The 23,023-nt window shown below is 45.0% G+C and overlaps 4 protein-coding genes and 1 pseudogene across 4 annotated transcripts; 2 read left to right on the top strand and 3 right to left on the bottom strand.

Annotated features, from left to right (window-relative positions):
• Nucleotides 1–376: 376 nt before the first annotated feature.
• Nucleotides 377–850, bottom strand: LOC145937874 (uncharacterized). Its single transcript, XM_083041235.1, has one exon. It carries the CDS (start codon nt 848–850, stop codon nt 377–379), a length of 474 nt encoding a protein of 157 aa, XP_082897361.1.
• Nucleotides 851–9,135: 8,285 nt separating this feature from the next.
• Nucleotides 9,136–10,786, top strand: LOC145937873 (uncharacterized). The gene is made up of 2 exons (XM_083041234.1): nt 9,136–9,378; nt 9,461–10,786. The coding sequence occupies exons 1-2, from the start codon at nt 9,136–9,138 to the stop codon at nt 10,784–10,786; spliced, it is 1,569 nt and encodes a 522-aa protein (XP_082897360.1).
• Nucleotides 10,787–11,853: 1,067 nt separating this feature from the next.
• On the bottom strand, nt 11,854–13,682 carry LOC145937872 (uncharacterized; annotated as a pseudogene).
• A 4,111-nt stretch (nt 13,683–17,793) lies between these two features.
• On the bottom strand, nt 17,794–19,456 carry LOC145937871 (uncharacterized). The gene is made up of 2 exons (XM_083041233.1): nt 19,038–19,456; nt 17,794–17,893 (listed from the first exon to the last, which is right to left on the bottom strand). Exons 1-2 carry the CDS (start codon nt 19,454–19,456, stop codon nt 17,794–17,796), a joined length of 519 nt encoding a protein of 172 aa, XP_082897359.1.
• Nucleotides 19,457–20,569: 1,113 nt separating this feature from the next.
• LOC145937870 (uncharacterized) lies at nt 20,570–21,405 on the top strand. Its single transcript, XM_083041232.1, has 2 exons — nt 20,570–21,119; nt 21,317–21,405. Exons 1-2 carry the CDS (start codon nt 20,570–20,572, stop codon nt 21,403–21,405), a joined length of 639 nt encoding a protein of 212 aa, XP_082897358.1.
• The last annotated feature ends 1,618 nt before the right edge of the window (nt 21,406–23,023 follow it).

Raw genomic sequence — 23,023 nt, 5'->3', positions numbered from 1 at the left:
AAGCAGTGGTATCAACGCAGAGTACTTCAAGCGCATCAAAACAAGAAGATACAATTACAATTACAGTTACAAATGAATACAACATGTCTCTTAACATAGTATCTAAACTCTCGAGAGCAGGTAAAAACATGTTTCCTTCTGGTTCATGAGCGCTTATGTTAAACTAGCTTGCATATGTATGCAAGAAAATATATTAATAAGAGAGAATATATGAATACGTAAAGTGTGCGTATATACAAGTGTGCTTGTGTTACGTGCATGTGGTGTGAGTGTGTGTGTGTTCGTGTGATTGGGTATGGAGTATCTTGATATGCGTGAGTGTAAACCTATGTACGTGCTATCTGAGTCAGTATGATTGGTGAATAATTTTTAATTTTTAAGTTAACGTCGTGCTTAACAAATGCTCATAGAATTTGTTCTTGAAGTCTCTGATCGTACTCGCCCCCCGTATGCCCGATGGCAAACCGTTCCAAAGCTTGGACGCACTGAATTTAAAAGAGCGCCTGTAGACTTCTGTTCTGGACAGTGGCAAAGAAAGTAAATCCTGAGAGGCTCTCGTAGTTCTCGATGTTGTTGCTGATTTGAAAATGAAACCGTTGTAGATAATACGTGGCTCTTGCGTGTTAATTATATTAAAGAGCTGGCATCCAATAAAGTATTTTCTCCTGGCGTCTGTCTTGAGCCAGCGGTAGTGTGGCGTCATATGCTCGTCCCATCTGATGTTGGATACAAATCTCAAACAGGCATTTGTTGCTCTGTACAGCTGCGTATTTAGTTGTTCCGTGATGTCCGTAAGCGTCACACAACAGTAGTCCAGGTGTGGAAAGATCAGCGTAGCAATTAACTGCATTCTCAACTCATTTGGTAACAGATGTCTCGATAATTTTAGTTGGTATAGTTTCGTTCGTACGCTTTTGACAACGTTTTGGACGTGTTGATTCCAAGATAAGGTATTTGAGATTGTGACACCGAGATACTTGATGCTAATTAAGTTTTATCACCTGTCCATTAATTTTGATCGCTAGTAGCAGATCAGGTTCGATTATATTATTATATCTGGCCGTGCTGAAGATTATTCCTTGCGTTTTGGTTGAATTCAGCGTTAGTCCAAAATTCGTCAGCCCAGTGGACGATGGATTTGATGTCATCGTTCACCCTGTGAATACTATTATGCAGATCAGATGGCTTGCAGTGATAGTATATTTGCAGGTCGTCTGCGTAAAAATTGTACTTGCAGTGCTGTAAGACCCTCCGAATGTCTGAAACATACAAGGTGAATAGGAGTGGGCCAAGTACGGAGGAAACCCCGCCGTTAAATGAGTCGAAGATGAAATCATGCTATCAAATCCGTCTTTAACCGCCTGCGTTCTTTCGTTTAAGTAGGAAGCCATTCAATCGAGCGGGACGCTGGAAAGTCCCATTTCTTTTAACTTTTTGAGGAGAACACCGTGACGAACTCTGTCAAAAGCCTTAGAGAAGTCGAAAAAGATGGAGATGGTGACTTGTCTTTGGTCAGCGGCTAGTCGTATGTCGTCAAGCATTTTTATGATGCATGTTTGAGTGGAGCAATGGCGCTTGTATGCAAATTGGCATGGGTCCAACAAGTCGCTCTCTCTCAAGTAGTCCGTGAATTGGTCAAATACTATCCTTTCCAAGATCTTTGAGAGAAACGATAGGATGGAGATAGGTCTGTAGTGTTGTACCGAGATCAGATGCTTGGTTTTCGGAATAGGCGTTATTACCGCCGATTTCCAGATCTTAGGTACTTTTCCGTGTGTGAGTGAATAATTGAACATGTGCTCAATGACTGGCATTATGTTGGGCAGAGCCATCTTGATGAGCTTAGATGAGATTCCGTCCAAACCCACAGCACCCGACCTTACACAAAGAGATCTCCGTATGACATCTGGCGCAACGTATCTGAAGAAAAATTTCCTGTCGTCAAAATCCTCCCACACTGGACCAGCTCCATCCAACTCCACTGTTATTTATCCATCAATCCCGATCCATCATCAGCGAAGTATAAATTTAGTTCTTCAACAGTATGTGTGAGTTTTCTGATCGAGTTCCTTGGCTTTAATAAGGCCCAGATGCCTCAGCTTGCTCCATATAATGGCTGGTTTGTCTTTTCGACAGAAAAAAGTCAAGTAGTAATTCTTCTTGGCCGTCCGAATTAAGTTCTGTACATGATTCCTCTTGGTCTTAAACTGCTCGTAGCAAGCAGCATACTGAGTCTGTAAATCAAGAAAGGTGTTCATAAACTCGTTTAGGTATCCACAGTTCGGTGGTCTATAGACGACTGCTAGAAGTAGTTTGCAGGCATTGTTGAAAACAATTTCTGCTATGAGAAATTCCGGCTTTCGGTATTGTTTGTCTGCCGATGACCGTTCGAGAACGACCGCTCTGATCGAGTCCCTGATATAAAAGGCGACTCCACCACCCCGCCTTTCTAATCGATCATTTCTTATAAGAAAATATCCAGGGATCCTCATATTGTCAGGGATTTCCGGTTTCAGCCAAGTTTCAAATAGACAGACTAAATGATATTTGGAGTTGACGATGTAGTGACAGAACTCATCAAAATGAGCGATCAGGGATTGACAGTTTACGTGACAGATCGTCAGCTTATCACCTCCAAGAGACTGTCTATCCATAGTTGATCATCTAAATTTTGTCCCTGATCTTGTCACAGAGTACCGGACACTTTCCAGCGTCCAAGGCCGAGTGCGCTCTGTCACTCAATGCTCCTCTTGACAATCACATACAGTTTCCGCAAAGAGGTAACCGCTCCTCTTTATTACAATCCTTCATTTCATGCGACTCAGAACAATGCCCACAGATTGCCGCCGACTTGCAGTCCCGCGCAATATGTCCGAAGGTCATGCACCTGTAACACTGGAGGACTCTCACGTGATCCGCAAAACTACACGCCGAATATCCAAGATAAATACGACTATTTTCCAGCAATCGATTACGTAGATTCGGCGTTACCTCGATTATGCAGTTAGTTGATCTTTTATTTATTTTACTCCAATAAAGATAAATGATTTTCAAGTCTTCGCCATGCTCGCCGTTGAGGTTTTGTGCTATCAATTTATTTTTTATTTCATCGACGGACATGTGAGAGGGCACTCCACGGACAATTAGCCTCGGATTCGCCTTCGCACTTTCCACGATTTTGAAACCTGCGAGCGCGAGATCTGTATGCGCCCTTATTTTCTCAAGATCCGGCGAAATGGCTTCAATCCTGATACCGTTGTTCCTAGCATTGTTGATTTTGGCAACCTTGAGAGTGCAGTCAGAGGGCTTTAGGATTCTACATACGGCTTCCCTGGTAACTTGCGAAGATGTGTATTTCATTGTCTCGCTTTTATCCGGTATAATATCAAACGATGTTGTTGTGGGTACCTCGTAGGAAGAATCGCGTGAGGTATGCACTTTGGAGGCTTTATTCCCCACCACCGATGCATAGGTCCTGGTTGAATTTGCCTCTGAGAGTGTCGGTGATTTGTTTATATCCCTTTCTCTAAAAACTTCCCGTAAAGCATTTTTGATTATATCAGTTTTCTCAGTCGAACCCTTCTCTAGATGGCTGGAGAGAGTTGAAGCAACTTCGAAAAACGCCTCCTTACAAAAACGGAAAGCTGATTCTATCTGATTCCTTCTTTCGGCCGTCTCCTTGCATGTTAACAAAATTTTTATAATATTGTCATGATGATCATTTATGGAGGCCTTTAGGGCATTTATCTTGGATAGGTGGATATTGCCCTTCCAAGGTACGCTCCTCTCAGACACGCCAGACAATGACAGCTGCGAAGGCCTCTTACTTAGTTTTCTCTCTTTTTCGTCCGCGACGTCAACAATCGGGTCGTTGCTCTTACTCGAGCTGCCTTGTTTTGACATGCCAGGCAGGCTCGCACTTGACTTTGACATCAACCGAAGAAAGAAAAACAAAAACCGCCGTTGACAGCTATAGCGAAATCCACGCACAGAGACTATGAACGCGTTCAGAGAATTTCGATGGATTCGCGACGAACGAAACCGGAATCATCGATACCGATAACAGCAATTATACCGCGAATGTTAATGAATATGATACGATACACTCGTCTACGAGATTCGCTTTTAAACAACAACAATTCGTAAGAAATTTGCGGAGCGATTCCAACACGATACATCCACGCGAAACGCGAGACAGAGAGAAAGAGAGAGAGAGAGAGAGAGAGAGAGAGAGAGAGAGAGAGAGAGAGAGAGAGAGAGAGAAAGCTTCATTTATTTTGCGCTCTGGGATTTCTCCCCTCAAGCGCCCACAAAACAAAACATTACAGATATTAAAAGTAAAAAATACACTACAAAATATAAAGTAAAAGAGAAATACTATATACAAAAATACAAAGAAAATGAGAAATAAAATAGGAGATCACATAACGTTAATGAATTATAAGAAATAGAGAAGGAAAAATTTTGCATAGCTATCCATTGCACCTATATTACGTGTGTATGCATGTGTGTGTGTATGTGTGTGCGTGTGTGTGTGAGTGTGCTTGTACAACCATATATATATATATATATATACATATTTACATGTCCGATAAGAACAATCAGAACAATAAGAACAAGCATGTAAGAGAGAGATGACATATAATCAAGCTACTAAGGTAGCTGCGTCACTCAAGACTGGTTACATCACTCAAGCCGGAGGACAGGCAAGTAAATGCGCATAGAGCTTTCGTTTTAAATCAGTTAAAGTTTTGGCATCTCGAATCGAAGAGGGGAGTCCGTTCCAAAATCTAATTGCTGAGAGTCTGAAAGAGCGCTTGTATAGCTCCGTCCTGCATTGCGGCAGTATTAGACGATCCGTAGGCCCTCTTGTGACTCGATCCGTAGTGAGCACTCTATAGTTGAAGTCTGAGAACAGAAGGCTAGGTTGTGTGGTCTTCAGGATGTTATACATCAAACATTCCACAAAAAGGCCCTCCGAGGAACTACCTTCAGCCAGCGTAACCTTTCATAATAAGGCGTTATGTGCACGTCAGCTCGTATGTTAAATATGAATCTTATGCAGGAATTAAACGCTCTATAAAGTTTCATATTAAGCTCCCCCGTTATGTCAGTATAAGCTGCGCAGCAATAATCAAGATGAGGATTTATTAAAGATACGACCAGTCTTGATCTAAGCGCCTCCGGAAACAAGTGTCTGCAGAGCTTAAGTTGATACAATACCGAGTGGATCTTCTTTGTGATATATGTGACTTGTTTTTCCCAAGACAAATTCTTCATGATAGTTACGCCTAGGTATTTAATGGATGAAGAATATAGTATCTCAGTTTCGCCTACTCTTGTCTTAGGAAAGACAGTCAAGTCTATGCTGTTGAGGTATCTCGAGGTCCGGAAAATTATCACCTGTGTTTTGTCAGGGTTCAGAATGAGCCCGTTTTCTGTTGACCAATCGAGAATCGCCTCAATATCCTCGTTAACCTTACTTATAATGTCGATTATGTCTTTAGGTTTACCGTGCATATAGACTAGAAGGTCATCTGCATAGTAGCTGTACTGACAGTGCCTAAGCGCAGTACCGAAATCAGAAAGATACAGTGTAAACAGCAAAGGTCCCAGGACAGAGCCCTGTGGCACTCCAGTGCTTACAGGTGATGTTGAAGAAATCTTGTTTTCGATACCGTCCCTGACAGCTTGAGTTCGCTCCTTCAAATATGAGTATATCCACCTCACAGTGTTATCCGAAAAGTTTAATTTCTTAAGTTTCCTAATCAATAATAGGTGCTCCACTTTGTCGAAGGCCTTGGAAAACTCAAAGAAAACTGACACCGTTACCATCCTGCAGTCCGCAGCCCGTCTCACTTCATCCAGCATTCTTATCAGGCACGTTTGCGTAGAGTGGTTGCTCCTGTATGCGGATTGATGTGGATCATAAAGGCCTGCCCTCTCCATATACGTGCGGATCTGTTCGCTGGCAACCCTCTCGAGAGCCTCTGACAAAGTAGGAAGAATAGAAATTGGCCGATAGTGTTGGACAGATGTTGGGTTCCTGACCTTGGGAATCGGGCAGATCAGCGCCGACTTCCACTGCGACGGAAAAACTCCGTTGGTCAGAGAGAAATTAAAGATGTGTTCTACTGTGGGCATTGCACAGCTTACTACCATCCTTAACATTGTTAGAGAGATCCCATCCATTCCAACCGCGTTTGATCTGTTCTTGGTGATAGCTCTGCCAATTATTAGCGACGTCGCATAGCTCCAGTGAAAATCCTCCTCATTGAAACTCCCCCTGAGCACATCCTCCAAAGACCGGAGAACCACAGCCCACCGAGACAGTACGCTCCAAACCCCCCACAAAGAACTTATTCAAATCTTCGACTGAGTGTAAAAGGCGCACTCCGCCTCCCTTAGATTTAATAAGTCCGAGCTGCCTCAGTCCGCTCCAGACATCTCTGGCACTGCCCGCCCTGTTAAATATCTCAATGTAGTAGTCGCGTTTCGCCGTGCGCACGAGGCTCTGTGCTCTATTACGCAACGCTTTATAACGGTTGTAGAGTAGGTCGCACTTTCTTCTTCTCCAGGCTCTTCTAGCCAGGTCTCTATTTCAAAGAGAGAGAGAGAGAGAGAGAGAGAGAGAGAGAGAGAGAGAGAGAGAGAGAGCTTCATTTATTTCGCGCTCTGGGACAAGTCCCCTCAAGCGCAGAGAAATACACCATTACAGAGTCGTTCACGAGAGATTGATAATACATCAAAATAAAATTAGTTACAAAAAATAAAATAATATAGAATATTAGACTTAAGACTAAAAAAAAGACTAGGTATATTGTTCAGGTACTTATGAGCTATGTAAAAAGTGTGTGTGTGTGTGTGTGTGATTGTGTGTCGCGTATGTGAGTGTGTGTGCATGTATGTGTACAGAAGAGAAATTGAAAAACAAATGAAACGAGACATTAATTTGTTTGTGTGAATGATGAAAACAATGCATAATGATGCGTTCGAAAAACGCGATCAGGAAGGTCTGAGATCAGTAGATTTTTAGGTTTGCTCACCCTGACATACGTTTTAGTAAGTGCGCGTGCAGTTTTTGTTTGAATACGGTCAGTGTTTGGGTTTCTCGTATGTTCTATGGGAGATCGTTCCATAGTCTGGCAGATGCTAGTCTGAAAGAGCGTCGATAAAGCTCTGTACGACAGAGAGGCAAGACTAGTACGTCCACTGGCGCTCTGGTGGAACGTTCCGAGATGTTCCCCCGCCAATTAAAGTTGGTGAAGAGAAGGCTAGGCAGTTTCTTACGCAATATGATGAAGAGTTGGCAACCCACAAAATAGTCACGTCTAGAATCAATCTTAAGCATACGCAGTTTTTTATAGTAAGGGGTGATATGAACGTCGGCCCTTATGTTGAAAATAAATCTAACACTGGCATTAATCGCCCTGTAGAGTTTTAGATTTTATTCAAATGTAATGTCAGTGAAAATAGCACTGCAATAATCAGTATGCGGCAGAATAAGTGTAGTGACAAGCCTTGTCCTGAGTTCGGTCGGGAAGAGATCCTTACAGAATTTGAGTCTATATAGAGCGGATCGAATTTTCTCGTAGTACTCGCCACCTGACTTTCCCAGGATAGGTTGTTGGTAATTACGACCCCCAGGTATTTGACGGACAAAGAAAAATGTACGGTGGCCGCGCCCACGTTGATTTCAGGGGTTGAATGTAGGTCAATAGCGTTGATGTATCTAGAGGTACCGAAGATGATCGTCTGAATCTTGTCGGAGTTGAGAATAAGCCCGTTCTTGGAAGACCAGTCAGTAACAGCACCGATGTCCTCATTGACCGTCTGAATGACGTCCTTTAAATCGTGCGGTCTGCAATGACAGTAGATCTGCAGATCATCGGCATAGAGATTATACTTGCAGAAGTTTAGTACATGTTTGAAGTCAAGTATGTAGAGGGTGAAGAGTAGAGAGCCCAGGACAAAGCCCTGTGGAACACGCTTATAAGTGATGGAGATGACGTTTGACCCGAAGCGCAGTCCCTGACCACCTGAGATCGGTTTGTTAAGTACGAATGGATCCATTTCAGCACAGAGTCGGAAAAATTCAAACATTTCAATTTTCTCAAGAGAAATTGATGGTCGACTCTATCAAACGCCTTCGAGAAGTCGAAAAAAACCTGTTCGAACTTCGAACGTAATTTGTAAACACGCTGACGTGATTCTCGATATGTAGCTAGCATTATTTGCTCACCCGCTCCCTCGCCTCTTTCCCCTCGACCAGGTGGATCGAGCAGCTTGGCTGCGAGAAGGAAAGGGACGTGGGAGCTTGGTGAGCCTAATCGCTCGGAATTCGTGACCTACGAGCCAGTCGAATTCGAGAACGTATACACGGATACTTGAGTCAAAATTTCTGCGCTCGCTACGGAAATTTAATTTGTTCTATACGGTTAGCTTTGTCTTTCTATGTTGTTTTATGATTGTGATGGAAAAATAAAGACCACAGGAAAAAGAGGCTCGATTCTTTTAACCGAGCCCCGAATCTAGGAAGACATCCGCTCCTTCAACGCGCAGCGTTTACCGATCTCTTCCTCTCTCTCTCCCGCACTCTCCGATTCGTGATTTAGTTCGCGCACTAGTGACGCCCGCTGACCTACACGTTTTGAAAGTCAAGGTCGAAACATAATTTGGTCCTTCGAGCCGGATACTTCCACGAGTCGGAAGGGCTAACCACAGTAGCGGAATTCCGGCCACGTGGCGAAGAGAGGAACAATTACTCCGTTCGAAAGTGCTTCTGACAGCGAAAAGAAGAGAGTGGATGTGATGAGTGGAGTGAACTAACAGTGTTGAGTCAGTGGTGCATTAAAACCCGAGATCTGTTGTTGCAGTTGAGGCTCTACTCCCCGCACGCTCCGCGCCTATAAATAGCGGCCCCCGAAATCCGCGTGACCCGCGTCTACGCGCTCGCTCTCTGCCCCGCGCGCTCCGCGCCTATAAGTTCAAGCCCCGCGCTTTGCGCGGCCTACGCGCTCGTTCTTTGCCTCGCGCGCTCCACGCCTATAAGCTCGAGCCCTGCGTGTTAATGAACGATTCTACAGAACTTCGATAATAGATATCGATTAATCCTGCTCTAGCTCGTTTCTAAGGATGGCGGAATTGAAGAAACAATTGGTCACCAAAGGATTTATCGACCGGTTTTGGGACAATCTAGCTAAGGTGGGGAAGGAGAAAATCACCCCATCGTACTTGCAGGCGCGTTTGACCCTGCTCGAAACTTACTGGCAACGATTCGATGAGGGCCATTATTCACTACTCGAACAGGATGACGCCGAACTCGGGAATTACTTGACGGATGACGTCTACACAGACACCGAGGATAACTACGTGGCCGTAAGTCTCCATTACAACATTGCTCCACGAAAAAGTTTCTCCTCCAAAGTCAGTTGACACAACGGCCTCTTTTTTCAAGCAGATCCAGTTGCCAAAGTTGAGCCTACCCATCTTTTCCGGCGACCAACTTGCCTGGGAAAGCTTTCGAGACCTATTCCAATTGCTTGTAGGGAATGTGTCTGAGCTGGCACCCTCACAAAAACTACAGTACTTGAGGGCTTCCTTATTAGATGAGGCTGCTGCAATAATCGTCAATGTGGATCTGAGTGACAAACGCTATGAAATGGTGTGGGCAGAATTAGTTTCACGGTATGACAATAAAAGAGTATTACTGGCTACTCACATGCGAACCCTTTTAAACAGCAATCCGATAGCTAAGCCGTCCTCCATGGAACTGAAACGACTCATCAGTACCTCGCTGCAAGCTCAACGATCATTCGAATCATTAGGACGCCCCGTCCACTACTGGGACGACTGGTTTGTGCATGTGATAGTCGAAAAACTGGACCCATCGTCACGCCTCTTCTGGAAATCCTCGTTACAAACCAGCGCCGATTTTTCGACTTCTCGACAACTGCAGGACTTCTTACAAACGCGCATTCGAGCATTGGACGCCGTTCACAAACCGAATACCGCCTTTGCCACAACATCCAAAACGTCAGATCGAAAGGCTAAGGTAATCGCCCTCACGGCCTTCGGGCAGTCCAAGGTCACTAAACGCTGCTCCTTATGCCGAGGTAACCACATTTTCTCTTATTGTCCGCGCCCTAAAGAGCTTACCGTGCCTCAACGTCGTGAGCATGCAAAAAAGGAAGGAGCGTGTTTCAACTGTCTTCGAACAAAGTATAACGTTTACAATTGTCCTTCTGAATTACGATGTCGAAACTGCCAGGACAAACATCACACGCTCTTGCATCTTTCAGAAAACCTTCCAGTTTCTACATCAGAGGCCTTGGGCGAGAACAAGACAACAGTCGCAACACCCAGCCAGGACTCGAGCGCGGTTAACTCCACACCCTCGAAGATCACGGCTTTGGTCACCTATTCAAACCAGCAAGTCTTACTTTCAACAGCTCGGGTGACCTGTTCCAACAGGCAGGACGACACGATCACCATACGAGCGCTGTTGGACTCCGGGTCAGAAGCCACATTTGTATCTGAGCGAGTCGTTCAGACCTTGAGCCTACCCAGACGTCGCACGCACATCCCGATTTCTGGGATACGGGGCGCCTCTCATGCCGTCGTCACTCACACGGTAGCGATGACCATCGGCTCCTTGCGAGACCCCGACGCTAATTACCACTTACCACTCGTCATGGTGCTACCAAAGGTGACCGATGCTTCCCTCACGCAGAATCCAACGACGCGAGTAGCCTCATCTAACGAAGTTGAGCCTGGCAGATCCTGACTACAATTAATCAGCCCCGGTTGATGCCATTATCGGGGCCGACGCATACGGACTCCTGCGGGACGGACTGAAGCGAGGACCGGAAGTCCAACCGCAACGGCACTGGGCTGGGTGCTTATGGGTGCCACGCTGACCTCGTCTACGCCAGTATGTTCCAACGTCACCATCCTTCACGCAGCAGTCTCCCATGATGACCTCGGTCAAGCTTTACAACGGTTTTGGGAATTGGAGGAACTGACAACGGACCCAACCCGTTCTCCAGAGAATCAACACTGCGAGGATCAATTCGCGGCTACTCACACTCGTGATTCTCAAGGTCAATATACAGTGCGATTGCCGAGGCGAAAGGATTGCAACGTCGCTCTGGGCAACAACCGATCCGAAGCTTTCGGCGCGTTAGTCAGCTCACAAGGGGAGTGTCAGACGTGCCCATCACCGATTCAAACGGTGATTTTTTTATGAGTAGTACTCAGTAAAAAACAAATTCTGTTAAAGTGAGAGAACGCGCTTCTCAAGCATTCGTCTGAAAAAAAATATTATATATTTCGAGTAGGTCTTAAGACGTTGCAGTGGATGATAATCGAAGCGACCGTTTGGCTCAGCAGCTAGCGCGGTAGCGCTCTTGTTTTGTAAGCGCGAGATCGTTGGATCGAATCTCCCCGTGTGTGACTTATTTTTTTTCTTTTATTTTTTATAATTTATTTTTTTTGTTCCCAGCAACATTTTAACATTAAATAAATAAATAAATATTACGCGAGTTCTTTTTAATAATTAACATTTAATTTTTAACATTTTGTTCCATATATTTTAAAGAAAATTCGTGCAACGTAAAATAGCTTTCTGTAAAAAATATAAGGGAATGATTAATGTTTAATTCGAGAAATATATTACTATTAATAAAATAAATAAATAACAAATTTACAATAATTATTTTTTTTGTTAGCATAGCATTAATTGTAAATAATATATGAAGAACGAAAATAAATAAAACAAATTTGTATAGCATACATTTTTTATTCTCACAACAAACATTACATATTACAAAAGTGTTGTATTAATTAGTGGAATCAGTAGTGCCTTTTCAAGATGCCGTGGTATTGATCGTAAAAACAATAAAAACATAAATTTATGGCACATCTTGCACATTTGATAAATGCAGCATTTTTGCATGTACAGGGCGTTTTCAAAAGGTCTATGGGAAAGCAAGCTTGATTTACATTTAAAAAAATTTCCCTTTTATCACAAAGTTTGAAGCAAACCATGCATAAAGTAACATATCAACAAATATTGATGATGACAATTGATGATGAACAATGAAGTGAATTTTAATACAATTTTCTCTAGATGATATTTCGTGATTCCGTTCAATCAAGTACGAACAGTTTTGAAGACGCTTGATTAAATTTTTAACTTGTCGATAGAAATAGACGTCGCATGGTTGGCATATAGGTGTACATTTTGGGGGAATAATTTTAATAGTGCAAGTTCCTATATTCCTATCGTCTTTAAAAATTTCATCGTATATACCCGGATTTGTTTGTCCTCCCCAAGAGTCAATCAACAGTAGAAATTTGTTTTCTTTAACGTATGGTAACATAACGTTTGTCAAAAATGTTTTGTATAGTTGGATCGTTAACTTTCCGGACTTTGAACTTGTAACGACGATGTTTTTATATTTTGTTACAAATTCGTCGACAGATTTTTGAACTCTGGGCCCAAAATTACCTGTCGATTTTTGTAAGCACACAAATACTTGAGGAATCAATTCTTCGGACAATGTGATTGCATATTGGGCCGTGTATGAATGCGTTGTTCTATTTAAATGTTGTTTCTTCACGAGAACAGTTTTTGATCCTTGTTCGGCAAGACTTCTGTCAAACGTAGACTGGTACTGGCAACCTGTAATATGATTGTAAAAAAATTCATATACAAAGTAAATAATAAGGAACAAAATATAATATTGTGTATAAACTATTTTCAAATATTTACAATGTGTGAAATTTAATTTTATAAAATTGCCTGTTTGATCAGTATTGATGACGAATTCTATTTGAAAATTTGGAATTAAATACCGTACTTGAATTCGAAATTCTTTTGCAGAATTCAAAATTTTATGCATCGTGAAGGTCTCTCTTTCACTCACATATCTCATAATTTTTCGTTGTCGAATTCTGTGATTTCGTTTGAATCTGTTTACCCAGGAAAAAGAAGCTTTGAAATCAAAGTTTTCAAATTGACATGCAGCAGCCAAAGCCCACTGTTGCAAGTTTCTTGTTGTTACTTGTTGTAAATTTTCTCGAGCTTCTGTAAAGCGATCATATGTTCAAGAGTCGATAGTAGCATATTTATCGATAATTGATCCGCCCTTTTTAATGTGCTCTTTCCACCTCTTCAAATTCTTCATGCTTTTTAAACGGCTACATCCTTTTTTCTGAAGGTTCTTCAAATTCCAATTTGGATGTTCCTTTACAATATCTACAACTTTAATTTTGTAATCAAGCGAAATGTATTCTACTTGTTTCGCTTTCTTTTCATCTGGTTGATATTCATCAGAATCTTCAGAATCATTATCTTCTAATTCTCGGAAAAAATTGTTTTCGTCAGCTTCATGTACAGCTATTAATTCTTCATCAGTGATTAATTTTTTTTCGGCAATCATTTGCACAGTGTTGTGATACATTTCTTCTCCGATAAGAATCGATTCATAAGAAATCGTTGAAGGTGGTTCTGGTGTAATCAGATTATTTTCTTCCAGAAGATTATCCATGTAAACCACGGCGCCTTTCAGCTGAAATTTCGCAAATTCATCGTTTAACAAATTAACCTCACTACTTCCTGCGAGCGAATCTTTTTGTTCAACATCGCTTTTTATTGAAGAATCAGATGTTGATTCCATCTTTTAAATTTTCACTCTCCGGCACTGTCTACCTTATACTTTCGTAACTAACGGTCGACTATTTTAAAAACCGACACTTTGGTTGTCTTTTCCCTTTTTCGACCCTCCCCTCTCTCACTTTAACAAAGCGGCTGGTCCCCTATGGTCGAAACTCGTAGCTGTTTTTTTTCAAGGTCAGGTATACGAAAAGTAATCCGAGACCGAACATTGTAACGATAGCACCCCCCATCGTTCCCGGTCGACCACTGACAGGAAGGCTGCGCCCGGCGACCATCGGTCGGGCAGAGCAGCAGGCGCTTAGCGCCCAATTTTAAGAAACCTGCACCGCCGTTAAACGACAGTAATAACGGAGAACGAGATCCTCCGAGAAACTCCGACGCGCACCGGCATTTGCCGAACCTCGTTTCCCCACCACGAGCCCCGAATCTCGCTTCTCGGATCCGTATAAAAAGACGGGATCTCGAGATAGACGGGAGATTCCTGTCCGCTCCGCAGCCATTCCGGCGTCGCCGAGCGAAGACCCGACCGAAATCACCGAATCCGAGGCAGAAGCGTTCTCTACCTCCACAGAGGCACTCTCAACATTTAGTGACCACGATCATCCTTGCACACGCACGCATTTTCCGGCTCAGAGGTGGAAGTGTTCTCCGTCTCTCCCGAGATTTCTCTCGGGAACCGAAACCCCGTGCGCAACACCACTATACGCACCGGCCCCAACGGGTGGAGCTCCGCCGCCTTTGCCGAGTGTTCGCGGCAGCCGGTGCGTTCCCAAGACGCTTCCCTAAGTCATAATTAATTAATACACGAACGGCCGTGACACGCCGATTCCCCTCCCCCCCCCCGCACGACACCGCGGCACGGCCCGATAAGTATCCGAAACGCATACAATCGATTTATCGAAGAGAGCGGCCGTTCTCTCGCACAGTAGCCGCGTCGCGCGACGCCGCCCGCGCCGCGCTGGCCCTGCGCCTACCAACGTGCGTAAACATCGCGCTGAGACCTCGTGGATACACAAACATACACACATTATATTGATACATACACGAACTCGCGACGACCAAACACCGACACTTGTACATATGCTCAATCATTCAATAAATTAAATTAAACATTTGTTACTTAACCGTTTGCTTTCTGTGCTTTACCCTTTCTCGAGCCCTGATCCCGACTGTACTGTCCGCGCTCGCGAAAGCGGCTGTTACAACATAATAATAAAAATATAAAATCTAACGTATGAAACTTTTAAGAAATATTCTTATTTCTAGGGCTAGTGTTTGGAAAATCTCTACACTCCTAAACGACCTCTTCCTTGTTCGTTCTCACTCCCACTCACCCGCTATCACTCACTCTCTCATTCTCTCTCTTTCTGACTTCACACGCATTCTCACCCCCCCTTTCCCATGGCCGTGACCCACAAATCACGGGCTATCTCCCTGAGGTAACTAGGCCAATCAAGGAGCAACACATCAATCATCGTGCGCACATGTCGCCTCTAAAAGGATCTCGCTATCATCGTAGTCAGTACTTCGTTTCCGGTTACCTCGCAGTTCTCTCTCGGCTAAACATGAACATACATTTACTTATGAACATAAGTAAGCGAACGGACAAAAAGTGTGATATCAGAAAACTCTACAACGGACCAGTGCTATCTCTCGGACTCTCCATCTTCACGGAACGATTATCGGATCTCTCATTGTGACAACGGACAACGACAAGTGAATCTCAATCAACCCATACAAGTGCGGTGTGATCCGCGGTGCGGCCATTATCGGTCCCGTTTAACGGCACATGTCTCAATAACAATCGGACTTCTCACCTTCCAACTTGTGATCAATTGCCAAAGACATTGTTATTTTAGTTTCTGAGCTCACATTTATTATTTTGCGGTAAATTGGCAGAAGGCCAGTATTATTTTTTTTCTCCTTTTTAATTATAGTGAATAAATTAGACTTATATTTTTGAGTGAAACATCGCCCTTTTATTTTGTGGTTTCTGCCCATATTTCCGCCTCACTCCAACCAACCAGAATTTTCACCGGACTTTTATTTCAACATTTTATGGTCCTTCGAGCCGGATTTTGAATTGTGAGTGCAGTGCGGATTCGGGCATTCTCTCAGTGAGTGACGGCGAACATTATTGCCGGTGTGCCACGTGTTACCGGCGAATCTTCCGGAACATTCCAGACTCATAGTGCGCTCTCTCTCTCTCTCTCTCTCTCCCTCTCTTTCTCTGCCTTCGGTCTCGCTCCGCGGTTCGAGCACGTCGTCGGTGCTCGGACACCGTCGTGCCCGTGACACTCGGTCGCCTCGATAACAGCTGACGTCGCGCGGTACTCTTCTCTCTCGCTCGCGCTACGCAACGACTCGCAGTGACACTCAACCACGCCGTCGGAGAGTGATACGGCGCACTCGCGCTCAGTACACTCAATCGAGATTATATAGTCTCATCTCGGTGCTTCTCTCGGAACGGAATCTTCTCAACCTTGTGACCATTCAACGAATCAACCCGAGCTTTCATCATGTCAAATCTGGAGGCCAAAATCTCGCTCCAAATGAACAGATTTACTTACATTCGGTCGGTCGCTCTCGAGTGCAAGAAAGCAGCCTTTGCCAACTACAAGTCCTCAAAGTCAAGCTCGACCTTCTCGACAGCAACTAGCAAAAATTCGAGGCGTCTCACGAACGACTATCAGACTCGAAGGTCGACACTCTCCTCGACCATGACTATTTCAAAAGGGGCATTCTTGACCAATGTCTGCAATCTCTATGCGGAAGCAAAGGCGGAGCTCCTCATCCACATTGAAGAAAAGGACCAGGTCAATCCACTCTCCGGCCAATCCACTTCTCAACTCGCAAACCTCACCATCGGCAACCAAGCGTCAACTCGCTGTCACCTTCCGGAAATCTCTTCCAACTTCTCAGGCGACTTTTCAGCATGGCGGCCATTCCATGATCTGTTCGTCTCATTAGTCGGACGGAATGCGGATCTATCCAATGTCGAAAAGATGCATTATCTCCGGACCTCTCTCACTGGAGAAGTGGCACAGCTCATCTCAAATTTACCTCTCTCGAACGACTCGTTAGCTTCAGCCTGGGATCTTCTAGTCTCAAGGTACGAGAACAAACGCCTTTTTTTTTCTTGCTGTGGAAACCGTCATGGTACCACTCACCCTCCGGGTAGGGGATGAGGGTTATGTGGGACTCATTGTTCCCCTTGACCGTTCCACTAGTGAATCGACCAGGAGGTCCAAGACCTACCGCACTAAAACCACAGCGGGTGTTCTACTCGGGCGTTGCAGCCGGAAGTTAGGCTGAGAAGGATGACCGCGGATGCAGCCAGCGGGGAGCCAGTCAAACTCCTCAGACAACCAACGAGCCCGTCTACGGAGCAGAAGACGGCCGAAGGGGTCCCGACAGACCAGATCCGGGACCAGGGAAAGAGGTCAGCCGCTGCAGACTTCTTCTGAGGTAACTGAATGACAGAAGATAAACAGTTACCGACAGCCGACGGTCGGTAACTAACCGACCCGAGGAAAAATACTTTACACGTCGAGTCTGACCACTTACCGACGGACGATAAGTGACCGACTGTAAAGTGTACACAACAAAACTTACCGACTTACCGACCGAGCACAGTCGGTAACCTTACCGACACTCGAACTTACCATCAATGGTACTTACCATTGCGGAGATAACCATATTATATTTTGTTGTATTTAATTATTAATTATTATTAATTGCGTTACATTTAAGCGTTTATTGGACTGTAAGCAGTTAGATATAATAAGCGCAAACGATATAATATGTATTTAGAGTTTAAGACGCGTATGCGTGATTGTAGGACGCGCAGGCGCAAGGAGCTCTCGACGACGCAGAGTGGGGGCTCACGGCTATATAGGGAGAGCCGAGAGAGGATTCGAGGCTCTTGCGCTCGCGACCACCGACGCGGAAAGACGCATGAGTCAAGTCGTGCAATTTTAACCAAAGCTATTTTATTTTGTATTGTGCGTGAAGTATATTTTATTTTGTTTTGGATGTGAAGGGAGAGTATTATTTTATGTTAATTTTAAATAAATATTTTATATATTTATAATATAAAATCGAGTGCTCGTTCATTTATCCATAAACGAAATCCTGTGCGTGGTGACGTCTTCGGAGAATCCTGGACAGACCCTGACGCATAGACTGGAAGCCGTCACATCCTGGTGGATCCTGAAACAATAATTAATACGATTAATTATTAACAAAGTGTGTGACGCGAGTGTTGCCTCATTGCATATAACGAACAAAGGTGACAGTTGGATGACGTTATCTTGTGCCTTTGTCTCTGACAAAGGAAACTACGCAGTAGCCGCGAGCAGTGAAGCAGTAAGGGTGCTCATCTGTAGAAGGGGTTCTCATCCTGGGGATCCAAAGGTCTTGTCTGTAGACAAGGTAAACTAAGTAGCAGTGGTGATCATCTGGAGAAGGGGTTCTCATCCTGGGGATCCAGAGGTCTTGTCTGTGGACCAGGTAGACTACGCAGCAGCGGTACTCATCTGGTGAAGGGGTTCTCATTCTGGGAATCCAAAGATCTTGTCCGTGGTGGAGAAAAACGGACTGGCGACCGTGTTAAAGGTAGGAAAACTACCTAAACAATATAACTCCCGAACTCTCAAGACCCATCGTCCGGTCACAAGGTAGGGGGCGGCGAGGATGCTGGTATCCTATGCCGACTCGCCGCCCCCCCCGCCTTTTCCTTCTCGGGGAGAGTGCCGCCCCTGAAGGGGACGACACTCTCCCTCCACGCATTGTGTGGACAGTCCTCACTCTCCCTCTTTCGCCCTCCGTTGGGGGCGCGCCCCCCCGACTCCCGCCACCACAAGTGGGCAAGCCCACCGACGGCGGGAAAAAAGGGGGCCCGTCCCCATCCTCCGTATTTGTCTCCCTCCTTCGCTTTCTGTTGGGGCGTGCCCCCCCCCCCGATTCCCGCCACCACAAGTGGGCAAGCCTACCGACGGCAGGAAAAAAGGGGGCCCGTCCCCATCCTCCGTCGAATTTGTCTCCTCGTCTACTTCCCTCCCTTGTCTTCCCTCCCGTTCCCTCTTTCTCTCAGCCTCCTCCTTCTGCAGCATAACTGTGCTGCAGAAGAAGGAGAATCCCCTCCATGCTTCTTCATTTTCCGTCATTGCCCTCACTACTGAGGGCAATGACAGATCTCCTCCCACCGCGGCCACGAGCTCCGCTCTCTCACCCGCCCAGGCAACACACTCAGCTAGTGTGTGCTGGGCGGTGTCCCGCTCGTGGCCGCAGTGCCAACACCGCGTTGTGCGCTCCTTTCCGATTCGACCCAGGTATTCCCCAAAGCATCCATGACCTGTGAGCATCTGGGTCATGTGGTAGGACACCCTTGGCCCTGTCTAGCCAATCTTCCAGACAGGGTTGTATGGTTCCGACGGTGCGCTGTCCCGGCAGCCTCGGATCTAAGAGGCTGTCCTTCCATCTTTGGATCAGCGCCCGTCGGGCGTGGACTCTGACTGTACGCCGGAGGCCCTCCGTTATTGGGACGCCCGCCCGCTGATATTCGCGTGTACGCTTGTACACATCAGCGTACATGCGGGCGAGCATCTCCACTGGGGGTACTCCTGTGAGTACCCCCACGGCCGTCCAACTCACCGTACGGTAGCCCCGGCATATTCTGTTGGCCACCCGCTTTTGCAGTTGCCTTTGGGCATTCCTTGCCCCGCGGGCGGCCCCCAGACTTTCCTCCCATACCGGGGCTCCGTACAGGAGCATCGAGTGTATTGTTCCGGCGTACAGTCGGCGAACACTCCCGCCCGGCCCCCCAAGGTTTGACAGCAAGCGTTGTAAAGCTATTGCTGCCTTCTCCACCCTGGGGGATATTTGGCGGAAGTGCTCGCGAAATGTCCACTTGCCATCGAGGTGGAGGCCCAAGTACTTCATGTGGGCCCCCACCTCTATTGTGGTGTCCTCCACAATGATGTGGGCTCTTGGTGGCGCCCCATGAGACCCGTCGTGTAGATAGACGGCCTCAGAATAAACGCCTGCTCATCTCTGCTCAACTGGATTTTTCGCATCAAAACAGTGACACAACGCTCGGCAAAGGATCTCAATGCGCTTCTCAATACTACTACGGAGGCCCTCAATGCGCTGAGTTCCCTTGGAGCGCTTACTCAACACTGGGATCACCTACTGGTTCATCTCATTGTGCAACGGCTCGACTCAGCGACACGTGAAGCATGGGAGGTAAAGTTAGGTTCCTCCACAGATTCACTATCGTACAAGGACCTCCGGTCGTTTCTCACCGGACGAGCTAGAGCCTTAGAGAGTATCGAGATTGGAGCACCGGGACCATCTATTCCGAGTGTATCCGAGGTTGTCTTGAAACCCAGCCACAAAGCGGCCCCGGCCAAGGCTCTCGTGTCCACCGCTTCACCCAGAAAGTCCTCAGGCTGCGCACTCTGTTCGGAGCCTCATTATATCGTAACGTGCCCGCGATTTAGAAACCTGTCCGCTTTTCTCAGAAGGAACGTCGTCATCGAGAAGAGGCTGTGCTTCAATTGCTTAGGGAGACACAACGCGACCTCATGTCAGAATGAGAAGCGGTGCCGGGAATGCGGAAACAAACATCACACGATGATACATCAGGAAGGTCCACGGCACACCTCAACTCCACTTCATGATGTTAAATCATCATCCAACACGGCGGCTACTCAGACCTCAGGCTCTACCTCACCGAGCAAAAGCAACGTCTCATTCACTTTGGAGTGACTCATTCCAGCGGACGTAGCATGCTCACATTCTCATCACATCACCCGACTGGTTATACTGTTCGCCACTTGCCAGGCTCTCATCTTAACACCCTGCGGAGATTCTCATAAGGTACGGATGCTCATCGATCCAGGATCTGAACTCACCTTCATTTCTAGGCGACTGGCCACTCGGTTTAGACTCGCCAGACAACACGCCTCCATTCCCACAACCGGTATCGGCGGATCTCACACTGAACGAACTCGAGGCTCGGTCTCACTGACGTTGCGGTCAACTCATACTCACCACACCATCAGCATCACGGCGTTCGTACTCTCGGAATTGGTCACGCCTCTTCCTGCATTTTCGGCACTAGATCATCGGTGGCCTCATCTTCATGGGCTTCAGTTAGCGGATCCGGAGTTTCTCACTTCAAGCCCTGTAGAGATGATCATCGGAGCGGACTCGTATGGTCTTCTCATCGAATCGGAAGTCAGCAATGGAAGTAGAAACAAACCCATCGCCCAACGCACGGTATTCGGATGGATCATCCTTGGTCCAATCTCTACCTCAACCTCATCCGGCGCCATTGCTCAACCGGTCTCTGTAGATCATGACCTCCATGAACTACTAACAAGATTTTGGGTTCAAGAGGAGATTCCAGATTCTCCTACCTCACAACTCACAGGTAACACTACCCAACTGATACTACCTCACCGATTTGAATGAAACTTAACATACTTATTAAACACCGAAAAATATTAAATACGTGTTTTTTTGTTTCGGCTAAACACGCTTTTTAGGGGTAGAAAGCACTCCTTAACCCCTGGAGGTGGAAACAGTTATGGCTAATTATTTCTGAAACGATAAATTTTCTGAAAAAAGTGCTTAGGACCAAAGTTGTAGAGTTCAAAGTGATGCACTTGATGGCGACCTTGAAGTCGACCTTGAGGTCGATTTTCAAGGTCATTTGAAAATCATTTCATGTTTTTCAAAGGGAGTAGTTTACTTTTCATCCCGAGAATCGATAGAGCGTAAAATTTTACATTCAGAACGTTGGTGATTTGTAAATAAAACAAGCCTCTGCAATTTAAATTGTTCATTGATCCAACCAATTAAGGCAAGATCAATAATTCGATCAATAAAGGAATTAAAAGTTAATTATTCATTCAAATAAGGCAAGATGTGAGCGAAATCCAGCCAGTAAAGGCAAGATATGGTCGAGATCCAGCCAGTGAAGGCAAGATGTGAGCGAAATCCAGCCAGTAAAGCAAGATATGGTCGAGATCCAGCCAGTGAAGGCAAGATGTGAGCGAAATCCAGCCAGTAAAGGCAAGATATGGTCGAGATCCAGCCAGTGAAGGCAAGATGTGAGCGAAATCCAGCCAGTAAAGGCAAGATATGGTCGAGATCCAGCCAGTGAAGGCAAGATTTCATAATTTATTTTCATAGTCTATGAGTATAAATTCCATGATAATTGGCATTATTCTTTATATTCATGGCAATAATGAGGAATAGCTTTATTTTCTATCGCAAAAAAATGCTCCATACACAGAGAGTTAGTACACCACGCACATTTTATTACTGCAATGTTATTGCAGATTTTGCAGACTGTACCGCAATTCTTTAAACAGAAATCAACAGGCGTTTCACATCTATCTGGTTTTTCTTCAATATATCCACTTTTCCACCAGGCATATTTAATCATGTTTTGGAATCGGGGTGATGAGAATTAATTGTGGATTAATGATTGAATTTTGAGAATGTTATTCCTCAAATGTAGGTTAATGTCATAGTTGTATAAGAGAATTAAGTCCGAAAATTGTTTCAGGAAGTTTTTCCACGGTCTGAATACGTAGACATCCAATGGTTGAGTGAAGCCAGTTGTTCCCGCAGGAATTGTAAGGATTTTTACTTCTTTATTACCCTTGTCTATATTTTTAAATTTCTTTTCTGTTTGTCCTGACCAAGAGTCCAAACACAAAATAGACTTCTTGCCAGCATTAGGCAAGAAGACATCTTCAAACCATTTAATAACAATGTCGGATGTCAATTTTCCAGATTTTGTGGCAAAAACGAGGATATTATCTGCTTTGTACATTGACTTCTGTATTATCGGTCCGAAACGGCCACTTGTTTCTTGCAGAACTATTAATAAGGGGGATTTCAAGATACCATCGGCAGATATTAAAGGTTGTATTGTGTAACTGTGAGTCAAGGAATTCAAAGATTGAGCAAGACACTCCACTTTCAAAGAACCCTTTGAGGCTAATGTACGACCAGCATGTGTTTCCAAATTGAACCCTGATTGATCTGAATTGTAAACGTTTGCTGTTCCTAGCAAGCCTATATCTAGTTTAACTTGACTCACATAATTGGAAGATTGTTCCAATAGTTCTGCTTTATTTAAAATATGCGCTTGTGTCACGAATTTATTTATTTTTCTTGAAACAATACCATGTTGTATTTTAAAGTTGTGTATCCATTTTGATGAAGCCGTAAATAATTGAGAAGGCAAATGAACTACCTCTCTTGCTTTCAAGGCCCATCTCTTTAGATCTAAATCGTGAATGGGTAGATTTCGATCAGATG

The sequence above is a fragment of the Prenolepis imparis genome, unplaced genomic scaffold (genome assembly GCF_030444845.1).
Source record: "Prenolepis imparis isolate NDT839.2.m4 unplaced genomic scaffold, iyPreImpa1.0 SCAF_6, whole genome shotgun sequence".
Classification (NCBI taxonomy): Eukaryota; Metazoa; Arthropoda; class Insecta; order Hymenoptera; family Formicidae; genus Prenolepis; species Prenolepis imparis.
The sequence above is the reverse complement of the archived record's forward strand: the minus strand, read 5'-3'. Positions and strand labels throughout refer to the sequence as shown.